Genomic DNA, 17,459 nt, shown 5'->3' on the forward strand with positions numbered 1-17,459 from the left:
ATATCCTGTTTTTATCCAGCTCAGCCACTAAAATCCAAGTGACACTGGTCAGACCTAATGGAGGAAACAGGTAAAAGGACTTCTACAGAGGGCATCAGGCAGTGTGCTGGGGCTGAAGCTGGGTGTGGGATTCATTTGGTGGCGGGGACTTAGAGGAAAGAGCTCTAGACTGCAAGTGGGGAGCCTGGGGCTGGTCCTGGCTCTCCCCTAACACACTGCTCTGGGGCAGGGCTTGACCCTTGCTCTATAAGGCCCGTGAGCCTCCCTATAGGTCCATCTTCTTATACAAGTTGATTTCAAAGGAAAAAAACACTGCAAAGGACAAACTGTATACTACGCCTCATCAGGTTTGCTCTCACCTAGCATAACCATCCTTCAGCCTTCAAAAGGGGACAGAATATATAAAGCAAAAGACCAGCAAGAGCTAGGGCTTCCTCTTGCTTCCCCCACCCCACAGGCCCCTCCCAAGAAGTTGAGGACAGACGGCAGTTAGGACACCCAGCAAGCACGCTGTCTGAGCCCCACTGCCTGCCCTCTTCTCTCCAGGAGCCAGGAGAATTTATTCTAACTCTACAGAACAGCTATGACTATTATCCCACCCCCTCCCCACTGGGACTCTTCCTCTTCAGATGTGGGTGGGGTTGAAGGGCCGGCCCTAGCTTGCTACATGTATGGTCCATAGTCAATGTGCTCCAGACAAATGTTCTCACAGACAGCTTCCTGCAAAAAGGGACATACAAAGGCTTATGGGATCAACTTTTGCTAACAGGCCAAAAGAACTCTGATTTTGTTTCATCAAGTCAAGTCATTATATGGAATGCCTGTGAAACGGGTCAGGAGACCAATCGAAAGACTTTCCCATATTCCACCTCCACACTAGCTACATAATTTTGGCCATGCCAGTCATTTACCTCCCAGCCACTGCTTCCTCATTTCCCAGTAGAGAGTTGGGACAGTCCATCCGCTGTATTCCTGGAGAAACTGCATTGGGCAGATGGGGAGGATAGGTGGTGGCCTGCCCCCACTCCCTAGGGCAGTGTGGCCAGGGACCAGCCCAATTATAGAGGGTCTCAAGAATTAGGCAGGGAGCCACGGTGGGTTCTTGAGACAAAGCTAAAGTGGTATTTGTGGAACACTGGTCTTGAAAGGGTACATAAATGAACTGAAGTGGAGAAAAACGGGCAAAAACGAGCCACTGGAAAAAGAGGAGAACAACCCTTCAGGCTAAAAATACATATAGATGTGTTATTTTAGTCTATTTGGCCTCATTTTTCTAAGAATTGTCTGACATGCTGTCTGGAGACACACTTAGAGACTCGCCGTAATGACAAGGATCTCCTTAAGTGCTACAGAGTCCCTAAGCTTTCCTTCATGGAATTTTCCAGTTGGACAACATGGCTAAATTACGATATACCATAAAATTTTCTTTACTTTTCAGGCCTTGCAATTTGCATTTCTATAACACACACACACACGCTACTTTTTAATACAAAAATTATATATATTCATTTTAAAAAGCTAAAATATAAAAATATATAAAGAGTGACTTTAAGCTTTCTTCTTCAAGGAGTGGCACAAACGTCAACCTGGGAAAGGTCAGGACTCGTGACCTAGGCCCACGGTCACAGGAAGTGGGTTCTTTGGAGACTTTCGGAATTTGCTCTGAAGGAAAACTCTCGGCACACACAGGCCTTCTTTTTTATTCACCGTCTCACGGAACACATACTCGCTCACCACTTCTTCATAACCTGAGTCCACAAAGAGCTGAGCCAGGAATTCTACAAGACAAGCAGATCAACAGTGCTCACGGTCTGGACACCATGACATCTGCTTTGCAGTGGGAAGGAGAGGGTCTGAGACAGATTTTTTTTTAATGTAATGAAAACTTCAGTGCTAAAATGTAAAGAAGGTTTTGTTTTGGAAAGTAACATACTCCTACTTCTCATAGTCTTACACCCAAATAGAAACCCCCAACTAAACAACTTAATCAGAAAAGTTTCAAGACATTTGGAGTATGCCCGCCTTGCCCTGTCATGAGGCCCCAAATACAAAAGTCTGAGTAAAAAGAAACAAAATTCCAAACTGGCTATATTCCCGCAGAGTCTGCATGGTTCAACTTGTTTACACCAAGGGCCTCGTGTATCTTAACATGAAGGAGGAAAATCTGTGACCAGAGTGGGAGGAAAAAAATCACCTGATGGTGGTATGCCCTAAGGAAAATTTAACCCAAATAATACATCACTGCATGTTAAATGAAACAAACAGAATAAATGGTTATGTAGCAAAAATACAGACTCTTACTAAGAGCGTTACTCCAAGGAATGTGCTCCAAAGTACTTTGCAGATATTAGTGCATCTTATCAATTATCTACAATTGGTTTAATCAGAGTACATGAATGAGAAACATTAAAACAAATTTTTAATTTTCACCTGACACTTTCACGATTTTGCAATTTTAATGGTAATCACACATTTTTAGTTTCATTTTAGAATCCAAAAGACTATTTCAAGAAATACAAATGTTTGTAAAAAAAACAGAACTTAAGGGGGCTTGCCCAGTGGCACAGTGGTTAAGTTCGTGCACTCAGCTTCAGCAGCCCGGAGTTCGCAGGTTCGGATCCTGGGCGCAGACCTATGCACTGCTTATCAAGCCACGCTGTGGCAGGCATCCCACATATAAAGTAGAGGAAGACGGGCATGGATGTTAGCCCAGGGCCAATCTTCCTCAGCAAAAAAGAGGAGGATTGGCAACAGATGTTAGCTCAGGGCTAATCTTACTCAAAAAAAGAAAAAACAAAAAAACAAAACAGAGCTTAAGAAAGTAATTATCTTACTGTCCAGACTATTAGGTAGGGTTAAAACTAACATTCAAAATACCTAAGACTGAAATAATGTTCAGTGTTTGGATGTTTTTCTTACCAAAAATGACTTTTTAAAGACCCCTCTATAGCAAATTGGTGTATTTAAAAACAGATACAATTACTTTTATAGAAGTTTAGAAGTAAAGAAAAAGTTTCTTGCCTTTGTGACCTGGGAAAGGAATCTCAAGCATTCTACTGTCTAATTTGCTTTAGTTTTGACTGAACAAAGTGAAGACTCCGAGTTGCCCTCTCTCTCTTCCAGCATAGTTCCTAGTAGGGCAGCCACGTGGCATGTCAGAGCCTGTCCATTAACCAGGCTCACTAAGTAGACACTGTTACCAGAGGAGGCTTGTGAGCTCACCATGGCCAGGGGCTGTGTCTGTGTCGTCCCAAGTGCTGGATAAGTGGTGTGCCTCGGGGAGCCTGTTCCGGGGTCTTGTGCATGTGAGCTAAGACAGCGCCCCTTCACCTCCAACCAGCATTACAATGATAATGCAATCAAGTAAACAGAAACAAAGACTAGATTCCATTAATCTTACCATCAGTAAAAAAATACGATCTGGTTCCGTCTTGTCTAACATAAAAGTTTTCTCCAAGTTTGCTGCCGGCTTTAAACCTAAGCATGGCATGATCATACAGCCCATAGTCACGAAACAAGACACTTCTGCCTGGTTTTAACACCTACAAAACAAAAGCAGGCTGCACATAACTCTGGGGAACCCAGTCAAATAAAGCTTACCATAAAATCAAATCTGATTAATTTAGGGATTAAAATAACTTATATTTGTGATAATTATGAAAGGGGCCAGACTGAAATACACACAATACAAAGGAAAAAGGGCTTGCTAATCAAAGGGATAGTCAGTCAGACTTGGCAGGGCCCCATATGTTGGAGGGATACTTCTTGAGCACTTATAAGAGCACTCTGGAAGGTCCAGTGTCATACAATTAAAATGTTAAAGACATTAAATGAAACAGTCTTATCCTCATGAAAGCACATTCTCCCAACATTTTATTAGCCATCTCCTAGTACATGACCCTGTAGTCAGACTGTATCTTTAAAAAACTACGATGTCATCTTGGGTTTTTCCTGATTCCGGCTGGCTTTCCTCACTCTGAGCCTCAGCTCTGGTTTCACTGTGCTACAATTACGTACACCTTGCCCACCACGCTAACAACTGATATATGCCTAGCACTCTACAGCTTACCAGACATTTTCTCATTGGATCTTCATCCAGTTCTGGGAGTAAGGAAGGAGCGTGACCGTATCCTCATGTGAGATGAGGAAACTGACACTAGGAGAGGTGAGTGATTTGCTCACAATCACACATCAGCTACTAAGTGGGTGAGCCAGGACTCACACTTGGGTCAAAAGGGATCCTAACTGTAGAATCAGAGGAATTGTTAGTCCTTGGGGGGGGGGCGGTCACTGCAATTCCATTCACACTTTGGACAAGGTGCAAGAGGCTACGAGGGGAGGGGTAACCGAGTATTCTTCCCACACTGTGCTGCAGTCCTTGACAGGACGAGCGGATGGACCCTCAGGCCCGCGCAGAAGTGTAGGGAAGGGGATCAGCATCAGGCTCAGGTGGGAAGGCCTCACTAAAGCCTTTCAGAGACAGGGGTCACAGAGCAGACGTCTCAAAACTTGGAAGGTAAGACCAGCAAGGTGTGGGTATAACTGCCCCCATCTTACAAAGCCAACAGCCATATGCTTTTCAGAATGAAAAGAAAGTAGTGCACACTGACACTTGCTTTTTATGTGAAAATTCTTTCAAACTGTGTAATACTACCAAATAAGTGGACTTTGAATGGACTGCAAAGGAGGCACTAATTTTATTAAATCTTATTCTGACCTATCACATCAACAAGATGATTTTTGAGACATATGACATATACTATGTATTATAACAGATTTTTGATGTATTTTGATATATTTCCTCTTCTTGAATAGAATACGAAAGACTGTCCATAATACATTCAAGAGTGCTAGCAGATTTTCTCATTTAGTAAATTCTTATCAACACTAGCATGCTTTATAAATATTGCCAGTAAAGAGTCTCCTGGATAAAAAATATTCTTCTTTTTTTTTTTTGTGAGGAAGATCGGCCCTGAGCTAACATCTGCCAATCCTCCTCTTTTTGATGAGGAAGACTGGCCCTGGGCTAACATGCGTGCCCATCTTCCTCCATTTTATATGGGACGCCACCACAGCATGGCTTGACAAGCAGTGCGTCCGTACGCGCCCGGGATCCGAACCGGCGGACCCCGGGCCGCCGCAGCGGAGCGTGCACACTTAACCGCTTGCACCACCAGGCCACCCCAAAAACATTCTTATCTTCGTCAGAAATACTGAGTTTTAAAATGTGAATAACTGAGAAGGGAAAATTCTGAAAACTTTAGTTCATATGAGAAAGACTTATTCTTCATTTCAGAAGGAAGAAAAGGCTCCATGGAACAGTGGAAAGAACGCTCACTCAGGAATTTGGCAATCTTGATTCATATCCCAGTTCTTCCACTAACTGGTTGAGAGCAAGTGATTTCATCCCTCTGAATGTGTTTCCTCGTCTGTAAAATAGTAATTATGATACTAATGCCTCCTTTGATCACGGCACTGTGTAGTGAAGGAAGCACTCCTCAATGTTATGTTCTGTCATTCTCCCAATTAACACCAAGAAGCGAGTAGGTCAGGTCTATTACACACCTTTTCAGTAAATAAGGCTCAGAGCAAAAGTGACTTGCCTGAGGTTTCAGGGTAGACCAAAATCCAGGTCTTCCGATGACAAATTTGGTCTTTTTTTACTTCACCATTCTACTTCAAAAATGAGGGAATTCAACTTTAAGGTTCTCTTTCAGTTTAAAATTATGTGGTTTTTCAACTTCTCTGGTGTTAACATCCTGGAGTAATTAGATCTACCTTACAACAGCTTATTACTGTACTTGCTCATGCAAGGCTTCAGAGCTGCCCAAAGAATGTCTCACTGTCAGAGGCTGAGAGATTGCTTCTCTTTCTGGTAATTTCCTGTTGAAGCACATGATTTCAGATTAATGAACTAGTCACTATGTATGATGGCAGAGAGAAGGTAATCACACTGCTGCTATAAACTCATTCCAGATCAGCTGAAAAAAGCTTTAATAGAAATCTATTAAAAACAGTAAAGGGTAAAAACAGGAGGACTACTGAAACGGAATTGGTTACTAAAGAAAGGTTACAACAGGGGCCAGGTATGGACTGGGACAGCTCAAGTCAAATTTTTTCTTTTTTTTTGCTGAGTAAGATTCACCCTGAGCTAACATCTGTTGCCCATCTTCCCCTTTTTTCGCTTGAGGAAGATTAGCCCCGAGCTAACATCTGTGCCAATCTTCCTCTATTTTGTATGTGGGTCGCTGCCACAGCATGGCTGATGAGTGGTGTTGGTCCACGCCTGCGACCTGAACCCGAGAACCCTGACTGCTGAAGCAGAGCGTGCCGAACTTAACCACTATGCCACAGGGCTCGCCCACTTTTTTTTTTTTAATATAACATTTCATACCTACTAAAATATAGATAACATGTTGTATGTTTCCATTAAATAAAAAATAGGCATATCCTCATCAATACTTGGCTTTGTCAGACTTCTTAATTTTGTTTATCTAATGATGTCTCATTATGTTTCATTTTACATCTCCTGCATTATTGAGGTTATCTTTTTTATATGTTAAATCACCATTTGTGTGTTCTCTTCTATAAAATGACTATTTCTGTCTGTCCATTTTTCTATTAACTTGTTTGTCTTTCTTATTGATACCCAGGAATTCCTTATATGTTCTGGATACTAATCTTTCGTCAGGTGTATAGATTTTAAATCACTTTTCTCAACTTGTCTTTTTTATTCCTTTGTATTATATTGTCTTTTGAAGAAAATAAACTTCTAATTTTATTATAATCATCTTTACGCTTAGAATGCTTTGCGTCTTCTTTGAGAAAATTTTCCCCACTCTGAGGTCACAAAGATTTTCTTCTGAAAGGCTTAAACTTTTGTCTTTTCCATTTAAGTCTTTAATTCACCTGAGAATGATTTTTGTACAGGATGTGAAGTAGGAATACAATTTCATTTTTTCCCACGTGGACCACCACTGGTCCCAGCATCATTTATTGAGCAGTCGTCCTTTTCCCAGTGATCTTCAATGTCACCTCTATCATATATCAAATTTCCATGTATGCATGGATCTATTTTAAAGCTCTCTATCAAATTCTATTTGTCAATTTGTCTGTTCCTTTGCCAATACCGTTTTGTCTCAATTATTGTAGCTGCAACAAGGCTTTATATCTGGTTGGGTATAAATCTCCCCCTCTCCTTCTTCTTCAGGGGTGTTTTGACCCTTTCTTCTTTCATGTAAATTTAGAATCAGCTTGTAAATTTCCTCAAAAAAAAAAAGCCACCAAAAAACTCAAAAACAATCAAACAAAAAAATAAAATATATAACATCAAGTGGAAAAGTAACATTGCATATCACTTGCTACTCTTTTTTAAGTATACAGTTCTGTGGCATTTACATTCATCTTATACTTTTGCAATTCTTTCAATATTTTCTAATTAGGTAATAATTAGGTAATAATATTTTCTAATTAGGTAATAATATTACCTGCAAATAATGAGTTTTGTTTCTTTTTTATCCTTAAATCTTTTATTTTGCTTGTCTTTTTGAGCTGACTAGGACCTCCAGAATAATGCTGAATAGAAGCATTGATAGTGGGCACGCGCATCCCCATAAAGCTCCAGATAGCCCTTATTCTGTCTCATGTCCTATTCCTCCCTAATTCCTGAAACTCTTCATAGTGAAATCACTGGATCCACAACCTCTTCTGAATGTTCCCTTCACATTCTTGTGCTAACAGAAACGTGACTGTCCCCTGAGGACACTGTTTTCCCTGCAACCTTTCAAGTCATGGCTGTGTTTTCTCCCCTCGCCCTTGCACCACTGGGCTTGGAGACAGGGCTGGTGTCCTCTTTGCTTCTCACCGCTCCTTTCTGTGCATTCTCCTTTCTCTGCCCTAACCCCCATAGCTCTAAATCTCTTGTCATCACATTATATCACCCACTACCCCTTATTGTTACTGTCATCTATCAGTCCCAGGGTCATTTCCCTCCATTTCATGATGAATGTATCTTCTAACCTACTCTCTTATTCTCAATACTACTCCATTCTTAATTCTGGTCAATTTCAATATACATGTGGATTATCTTTCCAAATATGCTTGGCCTTTTACTGATTTGAGCTTCTCTCTTCTAAAGATTTTGTCCTCCACCCTACTTTAACCACTCACTCCCATGGTAATGTCCTAACACCTTGTCAACACTAAAAAGTATAACCCCTCCATACTCTCAATGTCAGACAAGTCACTCTCTGACCACCCCTACCATCTTTTCAGCTCTCTTTCTAGTTTCCCTACTTAATAATGCTTCACCTTTACCTGGACCTTCAAATCAGGTGATCCTACCATCTTTTCCTTGATGTCCTCTCTTCCCTCTTTACCCAGCTTCAGTTCCAGGCCCATTTGTGGGTATATGCTGGGTTCTCATCTCCTCAGATACTAAAATACGGTATCAGGGAAAGGGGAGGTAAGGAGAAGAAACCTTACAAAACCTCACAGGCAGAGGGCTAAAACCAGTATGGCAATATCTGATTTAAAAAAAACATTGTTTTAACTGAGAATAATTATTCCCTAACAGGTTTCCAGTGTCTTGAAATTACTACCTCGTGACTCTTTCAAAACAATTAAACCAGGGTTAAATTTTAACGTATAGTTCTAAATACAGAGAAGCTCTCTTACCTAACATTTATTTTTTCAACTTGCTGAAAGCTCTCCTCCCTTTGTAAAGCAGACTCACTGTAGCCCACGACTCACCCAACAGGTGAGGCTTACAGGCCGTCTGGAGCACGCATCCTTGTGGTTAGTGCCCCCCAGGTGGGCTGCATGCCTACCATCAGCCACTGGTGTTTGTTCCCAAACTTGCTTATGCTAGTTATACTTAGATTTATAACTATACACTTGAGGGTATATAAATAATGCAATACCAATGTGAATAGAAAGCATTTTTATTTTCTATGAAAAGTAAGTGAATACTTTGGCAAGACTTGATAAAGAAGTACTGGACAAACTGCTATTTAACTAGGTGTGGGAGAACTGACTGTGACAGTCTGGGTAAAAATATAAAAGAATCTGCCCTCAGATTACTTGCCAACTGTTTTTAAGTTCTTGCTCCACTTTTAAAGAAACCAAAAACTCTATTATGTGTGTGCTTCATGTAAGAAAGATGATAAATGGCCCCATTCTCAAAGAAAGGGCCTTGGCCCTATAGCAAAAGAGTGATGAATGAATATTAATATATTTTAAGCTATAATAAAATGTTTTAGGTAAGAATGTACCACATTTTATGATTTCTTGATTTAGGTTATTTTTAAATTAATCAACCCTGTTACCAACTGTTTGCATATGCGAGAGATCTTATACCGCAGTTTACAAAGCACTCTCAAACATGATCTCATCCGCATGTCAGAATAACTCTGTGAGAGATGCACCCATTTTACAGACAAGGAAAACAGGCTCTGGGATGAAAGATGAGGTGGTTTGTCCTGCGTCACTCAGGAAGCTTTACTTCCTGAGTGTTACAGCAGCCTCCCAGTGGCCATAGCAGTTTGGATTCTCCCCATTCTAATAACAATGATGGTAGTAACAACAACAATGGCTGACTTTTAAAGAGCACTTATCATGTTCTAGGCATTGTGCTAGGCACTTTATACATATCTCATACAATCTCCCCTAAATCCTAAGGTCTACTAGGAACTACTATCTCAACAATGCACAGGTCAGGAAACTGAGGCTCAGAGAGGGAGAGGAACTTGCCTAAGCGGGGAAGCCAGGTTTGACTCTAGGCACTCTGACTCTTGACCACTGAACCATACTTCCTCTCACAGTACAGCAGGACTCCACAGATCCCAGGTAACTGCAAAATCATCCTTGCTCCAAGACTGGCCAAGCTCTGCAGAGCACAAAGGCCATCAGACAAATCAGAGTTTAGGGTGGATGTTTCATGCAGGAGAACCCCTTTCTGCACACTGACTACACAGCCTACCTAGTGAGAGCTAGGAAACTGTGAATCTAGACAGCACATGAGCCTCAGAGGGAAGGTAAATAAAAAGATCAGGATGTCCAACCTTCAAGTGCAGGCTCCAAATCACTAACCTTGTAAATGTTTTGTAGGACAAGGTGCATCTTATCAGGGTGAACAGCAGAGAGCACAAATATCAACATGACAACATCCACAGACTCTGGGGGCACATGTTCCAGAAGGTCATCTTTAGTTAGATCACACTGGAATACCTTGCATCTTTCTGTGTCATATAAAGGATTTTGCTAGAGAGTGGAAAAAATGAAAAAGAATTTTAACACAACATCCGCGTTGATACATATAGAAAAATACAGCATCAAAAGGAGATCCTATTTCCACTTGTGTACTTCTGCACAGAAATCAACGATCACTTTTTTACTGGATAAAACAGAGTAACGAACCATTTGCACATTAAAGCATGTAATATTCAATATTGCTACAAGGGGCAAGATTTCATTTTAACAAATCTTTTTTAACTGAGGGGAGAACACAGTCTATTACATATTCAAAATTGAACCTTTTAGAAGCATATATTTCCAGAGGGATGATAATCCAAAGCTGGCCTCTGCTTCTTTAATTCTCCTTCGAATCATCCACTACAAGCCTAAATCCTATGAGAAGTCCTTCCAACTCTCCTTACTGAGATGCTCCCACAGTTCTTCTGGGTATATTTTCCCTTGATGCAGCAAGCTAAATAAACCTAACTTTGACTACAAGTGTGTTCCTGGTACATTTTGGTTGGCAGGTTTCAACACATGTATAAGAGTATTATGAAGAAAAATTTTAACTTTCTTTTAATGTAAATAAAGACTTGAATAAATAGACATACAAAGGTATAGGATGGGAAGATTCAATATAAAAAAGATGTCAATTCTACCTATAATTCCACTTATAAATCCAATGCAATCTCAACCGAATCCTAATAGATTTCTAGAAACTTAACAAGGTGAATCTAATTTATCTGGAAGTGAAAATCTTTAGAAATAGCAAAGTCAATTTTTAAAATGAAGAACAATGAAGAGGGAGGTACACTACTAGACATCAAAACATTACAAAATGTAGTACTAAAACAATGTGGTTTGAGAATGGGCACAAATAGATCACTGAGACAGAAAAGAGTCCCAAAACAGACCCACGTATATAGAGGAATTTAGTATTATATATGACAAAAGATAGGTGACAAAGATGGCAATTAGATAAAAAAGGGTAGACAATAAAGGTGACAATTATCAGGGAGGAAAAACGAATTTCTCATTCAATTTATTGTGTTGGAACAACTAGCTATCCAGGTGAAAGGACAACTGGATATGCAGATGAATGAAAAGACGTCCAGTTTCAGCTCAGAGACGTAAAGAGGTGGAAAGCTGTAGCTCCCACCCTTACAAGAAAAAACAAGACAGCAAGAAAAAAGCTGGACAGACGGCAAGGTAATGACTTTTTTGTGAACCCATCAAAGAACAGAGATCAAAGAACAACCAGTCATCCCAAAATCTGGAGAGAAACAGATGCCTTCAGGGAGAGACAGGATCCAAGCATGTGCTTACCTGAGGCAGAAGCCTCCAGACTGGAAAGATAAAACTAGAAATGTGAGAAATTCCTGGAAACTGCGTGTGGATGTTACTGCGTATAGCATGAAGCTTCCAGGGGCTGAAGCCATAGGGACGTTTCCACCCGTTTGCAGGTGTTTTCACCAGGGACATCACCAGGTTCTCACAGAGAGGACGCTCCTCTTTCTCGTGCCAGGCTTTCTCATCTCCTTTCGGGAAGACAGGTTTAATGGCAGGGTAAAGGTCATCTGAGGCCTGCAGCCTTAGGGCACTGGTATTCCACCAGTGCCGCTGGGGGAAGGGAACTACTCTGCCCAGACCTAGTCTTAATCTGCGGGGACAATGGCCTCAAGACCACTGAGGACACTGGTGGATACCTCCTACAGCTGTGGGAGGGAGGATGAGAAAAGCTCTATTCCTGGAGAGGCAGAAACACTTGTGAGGGCCACACCCCTGAGACACAGCCCCCCATGCAGTTCAAAAACAGAATCAGAACATTAGAGAACACTTTCCTCTCCCACACCCTAGGCACAAGTCTCTAGTAACAGAATAGCAGATTGCAGCTGAGAGAGCTGCAAACACTCTTTATGTGGAACAGCACAAAGGGAAGGCCGAAAACCAAGAGGAGACACAGAAACAAAGTCACCGAGTTTGAAGCTTCTGGTGCCCACAGCAACAACAAACCTCACAGGTAACTATAGCAACAACAGACTTCAAACACAGCCCAACTCCTGACCAGATTATTACAACCTTATTACCTCAATATCCACAGCCCTATATAACATATCTGGCTTTCAACAAAAAAGTACAAGACATACCAAAGGCAAGAAAAAACAGAGTCTGAAGAGAAAAGGCAACAGTCAGAACCAGACTCAAATACGACACAGATGTCCGAACCAAAAGCAGGGTCATTTAAAATGACTATGATTAATATGTTGAAGGCTCTAATAGAAAAGGGAGACAACATGCAAGATCAGATAGGTGGTTTCAGCAGAGAGAGAGAAACTACAAACAGAATCAACCGGAAATGCTAAAAACCAAAAACATAGTAACAGAGATGAAGAATGCTTTTTTTTTTTTTTTTGGTGAGGAGATCAGCCCTGAGCTAACATCCACCAATCCTCCTCTTTTTTTTTGCTGAGGAAGACGGCCCTGGGCTAACATCCGTGCCCATCTTCCTCCACTTTATATGGGACGCCGCCACAGCATGGCTTACCAAGCAGTGCGTCGGTGCGCGCCCGGGATCCGAACCAGCGAACCCCGGGCCGCCGCAGCGGAGCGCGCGCACTTAACCGCTTGCGCCACCGGGCCGGCCCCCAAGAATGCTTTTGACAGGCTCATCAACAGGAATGCCTACTGTCTGAGATGGGATCAGTGAACTTGACGGTAGGACAACAGAAATTATACAAACTGAACATGCAAGGAGAAAAAAAAGTTAAAAAACAGAAACCAAAACCCAGCATCCAAGAGCTGTGGGACAATAGCAAATGGTATAACATACACATAATTGGAATCCCAGAAGGAGAAAGGAGAACAAGAGCTGAAGAAATATTTGAAGAAATAATGACGAAAACTTTTCCAGATTAATTAAAAAAAATAACCAAATTATAAAAAAAAAAAAATAGGTGACTATTGAACTTCTAAACAAGACATAAAGCCTCAGCATCTCAAAAGGAATAGATAGACAAATGTGACATAATCAAATCCTGTCATACAACAATACCATAAAACAACGCTGAATAAACTGGAAGAAACATTTGCAACAAATATAACAGAATATGCAGAATATATCCTAAAAATTAGAAAAAAAATGACAGAAAAATGGACAACAGTTATGAACAGACAATTCCTACTATAATATAAGTTCCACATGAGTGGGAGTTTTTGTCTGTTTTATTCACTACTTAACCCCAGGGCTCAGAACAGTGACTGGCACATATTAGGCTCTTGATAAATATACGTGGAATAAAGGAACTCACAAGCGGAAGAAAAACCAATGCTTATTTACATATTACAGTCTTCAACATCACTGGTTATAAGGAATAAACAAATTAAAATATGGAGACATTATTTTTTGTCCATAGGTTTGAGAGATATAAAAAAGACTGGTATCAAAACGTTGAGGGCATAGAAAAAGAGGTATCTTTACATAATTGATGAAATTACAAATTGGTATAACTTTCTGGAAGGAAACTTGACTATCTATTAAAATTTAAATGTGTATGCTCTTTCTCCAAAGAATTCTACTTCTTCTATTATTCGCCATACAGAAGTGTATACATATGTTTTGGGGAGCATGTGTATGATGCTAATTACACTAACCCTAATTGTAAGAGCAAAAAATTAGCAATGATTTACACAAGTATCAACAGGGTAATTGTTAAAGTATGGTATATCCATTATATGGTGCACCACAGCAGGTAAATAAAATGTGGTAGACCTACATGTGCTAAGATGGAAAAACTCTGTGAGATATAATACAGAGTGAAGAAAGTTATAGTACAATGTGACACTACTACTAAAAAAAAAAGTCTAATGGATGTTAAAACTGCAAAAAGTTGATAGAAAACTAAATATTTGCACGTTGCCAAAGTGTCCCCCACATATTTGCTAATGGCAAAAGGGAAATATTTGTACAAGGAAGGAATTAGGTAGTTATTACCTTAACCCAGTGATCAAAATTAGCACCACTTACAGTAAGATCACCAGACATTATTGCCTCCTGACAGAATGTAATATGGAAGACACAACATCATTTATTAAAGTATTTTTGCCAAAAATATTTCAACTGATTTAAATCTAACTTCTACTTTTCAGGAAGTACAGAGGATAGAGGAACAAGTTAAACAATGATACAAAGAAACAATCAGACCAAATTGGAATGTGGGACCTCATTATAGAAGATGGCTTGCTCTCCAAAAACTCAAAGTCAGTGGGGGAAAGATCAAGGGGTAGGGAAGGAATGTTTTAGGCTGAGGAGATTTAAGGTACACAATGAAGTGTAAGATGTAGTCCTTGATTAAATACAGCTATAAAAGACACCTGGGACTACTTTGGGAAATCTGAATCTGGACTGGATATTAATGACATCAGGGGATTAGAGTTACTTTGGTTAGATATGATAAGTGTATTGTGGTGATGTAGAAAAAGTTCTTATTTTTTTGAAGATGTATGCAGACATATTTAGGAGTGAAGCATCTTGACATCTGTAATTTAAAATAGTTCAGCAAAGAAACAAGTCTGTAGAACAAATGTGGCAAAATGCTGGCAATCATTAAATCTGGGTATAAGTGTATGGGTGTTGTTATGGTATTTCTTTCCACTTTCCTGAATAAAGCTGTATTTCTATATGTACTATACGTATGTAAACAGGAAAACTATATTCATGGTGATCATAGCTGGTTAGCTTCAGGGAGAGGACTGGAACTGGGCAAATGGGTAAAGAGGGCAGGTCAAACAAATCCAAGAAAATAGAAACATAACAGAAAACATGGATGGTGCACCCACCTTAACATATTCAACTGCTCTTGGAGAAAAATCACAGGCATAGGCAAAGATATTCGGATCTTCTTCCAAAAGTGGGAATAAACAGTTCCCAACCCCACAGCCAGCTTCAAGCATAGTCAATTTTTGATCTTCAAACTGAGGAAAGAGAATCCAAAGTTTCAGTATACTACATTTGCCTAAGGAAGAAACAAACCAAACTAAAAGGTTAAGAACATGAGAGACAAGGTCTCTGCCCTCAGGGAGCGGAGAACAAACAACTGAACTAACAACCAAAAGTTAATACTGATACTTCATCTATTGTCCAACATTCAGCAGTGTGGTATGGAGAAAACAGCATAACAGCTAACAGCACTGGCTCTGGGGCAAAACTGCCTTCACTCAAATCCCAACTCCTCCCCACGCACCACCCCTAACGCTGGACAAATCACTTAAACAGCTTTGCGCCTCAATTTCCTCTCAAGTGGGGATAATACCAATGCCTACTTCAGTGCTATTATAAGGCTTAAATTACAGAACACATGTAAAGTTCTAGAAAAGGGCCATGGTAAAGTGTTCCTCATCATCTTATTGTTATGAATCTGAATCTGTCACTGAAGTCACTCAGTATGAATTACTATTTACAGCTTGCAGATTAGATTTTGAGAAGTTTTGTTTTTTGCTGGGAAAGATTCGCCCTGAACTAACATCTGTTGCCAATCTTCCTCTTTTTTTTTGTTTTCCCCTCCCCAAAGCCCCAGTACATAGTTGTATATTCTAGTTGTAAATCCTTCTAGTTCTATTCTAGTAATCCATCTGTCAGCATGGCTACTGACAGATGGGTGGTGTTAGGTCTGCGCTCCAGAGAACGGAACCTGGGGCGCCAAAGAGTGCATCGAACTTGAACCACTATGCTGTCAGGGCTGGCTCAGATTAGATTTTAAAGAAATGGAAAATGCCCACTAAAGTTCTGTCTCCGATGTATTAACAACCCAGGAACCGCTAACAATACTTGAGACCACACAGTATATTTCTCTCTAAGGTACAAAGCATTTCGACAGGCTTCATAAATTCTCTACTTTACACTCCCCATAGGAAAGCAATAAAGCACCTCTCTAACACACATTTTAAATGAAGAACAGCAAATAAGACGTAATATTGGCTTACCTCTCTACATGATCTGAGCTCCTCAAACTCTCTGGTGGTCCAGTGTCTATCTTTGAAGAAATTAGTACTATTTCTTTTGTAAAAAAGGTCCCAGTTCTTCTGAGCCTCTTTTTCCAGTTTTTGTTGTTTAAAATCAGACACTAAAGCTTGGTCTCTTTTCAGTTTCTCCTCTTCTTCAGAACTGAGGATCCTTGCCTGCAGCCCTTTCTTTTGCGAAGAAGCCATCTCATACGTTGACAGTAATACAGTCAACGCTGCTGAAGATTCTCCATCCCTGAACAACCGGAGGAGTCCAAGTTGATACTGCAGACACAAGCAGGGTTTTCTCGAATTCGGTTCCCCAGGTTGCGTTCACGCCTCAGGCAGCATCACGTCCTTCCAGGAAAAAGAACGAGATTCTGGTTAGTGGTTCTAGACCAGTTCTTTCACCAAACAGTTCAACTCGCCCAACACTCACTACATGCTGACTCTACACCAAACTCTGCCCGCTATACAAGGAGAGGTCACAAAGAGGGCCCAGACACGGTCCCTGCTTTCAGAGGGTTTACATGCAGCGGCCAGAACAATCAGGGACCAAACTCTAATTCAAGCCAGCTTGAGTCAACTATTAGAAGAAATCGGTTTCGTTTAGAAAAAGGACACTCCCAAGAGTTGACTGAGAAATCTTGGGGAGAAAAGACTCATCAATTTTCGTGAAAGGGGTGGCTTAACAACCACAACAGCTGCCTGAACCGGAGGCGGGTGGTCGCCTGCCAAACACAAGTGGGTCATCGTTTCCCAAGGCTGGGAGACTCCTTTTTTCCTGGGAAGATGGAGCGGAGCCCCGGGGGTCGGAGCCCCTGATCGCACCCACAGGGGGCTCGCGCGAACCAGACGGGGCGTCGCTTTCCAGGGACTGAGCCCTCGCAGCGCCGGCACGGCGCGAAGGGGAGAAAGAGACCCAGCGACGCGGGCGTAGAGTCCCAAGAATCCACCGTCTTAGGACACTGGGGATAGACTGGGCCGCCCGGGCCGCCGGGGCCTGCGGAGAGCCGGCCGTCCCGGCTCTCGGCCCCGCGCTGGTCTGCTCCGCCGCGCTCCGGGCTCACCGTCATCAGTTCCCAGCTTCACCCAGAGGGCAGGGCCGGGCGCACTCAGCCTCAGCCCGCCCCGGCCTCGGACGCCGAGCCGGGGGGGCCGCCGCGGGAAACCCCCGACCCGGGACAGCCAGCCTTGAGACCCTCGACCTGAGAGTCTCGGGCTGGATT

At 41.5% G+C, this 17,459-nt stretch overlaps 1 protein-coding gene across 3 annotated transcripts; it reads right to left on the minus strand.

The window, feature by feature from the left end:
• Positions 1-747: 747 nt before the first annotated feature.
• Positions 748-17,455, minus strand: METTL6 (methyltransferase 6, tRNA N3-cytidine). Of its 3 annotated transcripts, XM_058553423.1 has the most exons (6): positions 17,301-17,455; positions 16,213-16,587; positions 15,070-15,204; positions 10,090-10,260; positions 3,401-3,542; positions 748-1,778 (listed from the first exon to the last, which is right to left on the minus strand). In XM_058553423.1, the coding sequence occupies exons 2-6, from the start codon at positions 16,435-16,437 to the stop codon at positions 1,597-1,599; spliced, it is 855 nt and encodes a 284-aa protein (XP_058409406.1). In that variant the 5' UTR covers positions 16,438-16,587; positions 17,301-17,455; the 3' UTR covers positions 748-1,596. The 3 variants fall into 3 exon arrangements, with proteins under 3 accessions (XP_058409406.1, XP_058409414.1, XP_058409423.1); XM_058553431.1 differs by lacking the exon at positions 17,301-17,455 and having other exon boundaries at positions 16,213-17,292; XM_058553440.1 differs by lacking the exon at positions 3,401-3,542 and having other exon boundaries at positions 1,648-1,778; positions 17,301-17,454.
• Positions 17,456-17,459: the final 4 nt, after the last annotated feature.

Source organism: Diceros bicornis, chromosome 2 (genome assembly GCF_020826845.1).
Source record: "Diceros bicornis minor isolate mBicDic1 chromosome 2, mDicBic1.mat.cur, whole genome shotgun sequence".
NCBI classification, from domain to species: domain Eukaryota; kingdom Metazoa; phylum Chordata; class Mammalia; order Perissodactyla; family Rhinocerotidae; genus Diceros; species Diceros bicornis.

Bases quoted from the DNA above. Each gene is read 5' to 3' on its own strand.
- METTL6 (XM_058553423.1), bottom strand. From the start codon at position 16,437: ATGGCTTCTTCGCAAAAGAAAGGGCTGCAGGCAAGGATCCTCAGTTCT. The intron at 15,205-16,212 runs GTAAGCCAATAT...CTCTTTCCTCAG, and splicing joins AGCTCAGATCATGTAGAGAG to TTTGAAGATCAAAAATTGAC. The intron at 10,261-15,069 runs GTGGGTGCACCA...TCCACTCTCTAG, and splicing joins GAGCAGTTGAATATGTTAAG to CAAAATCCTTTATATGACAC.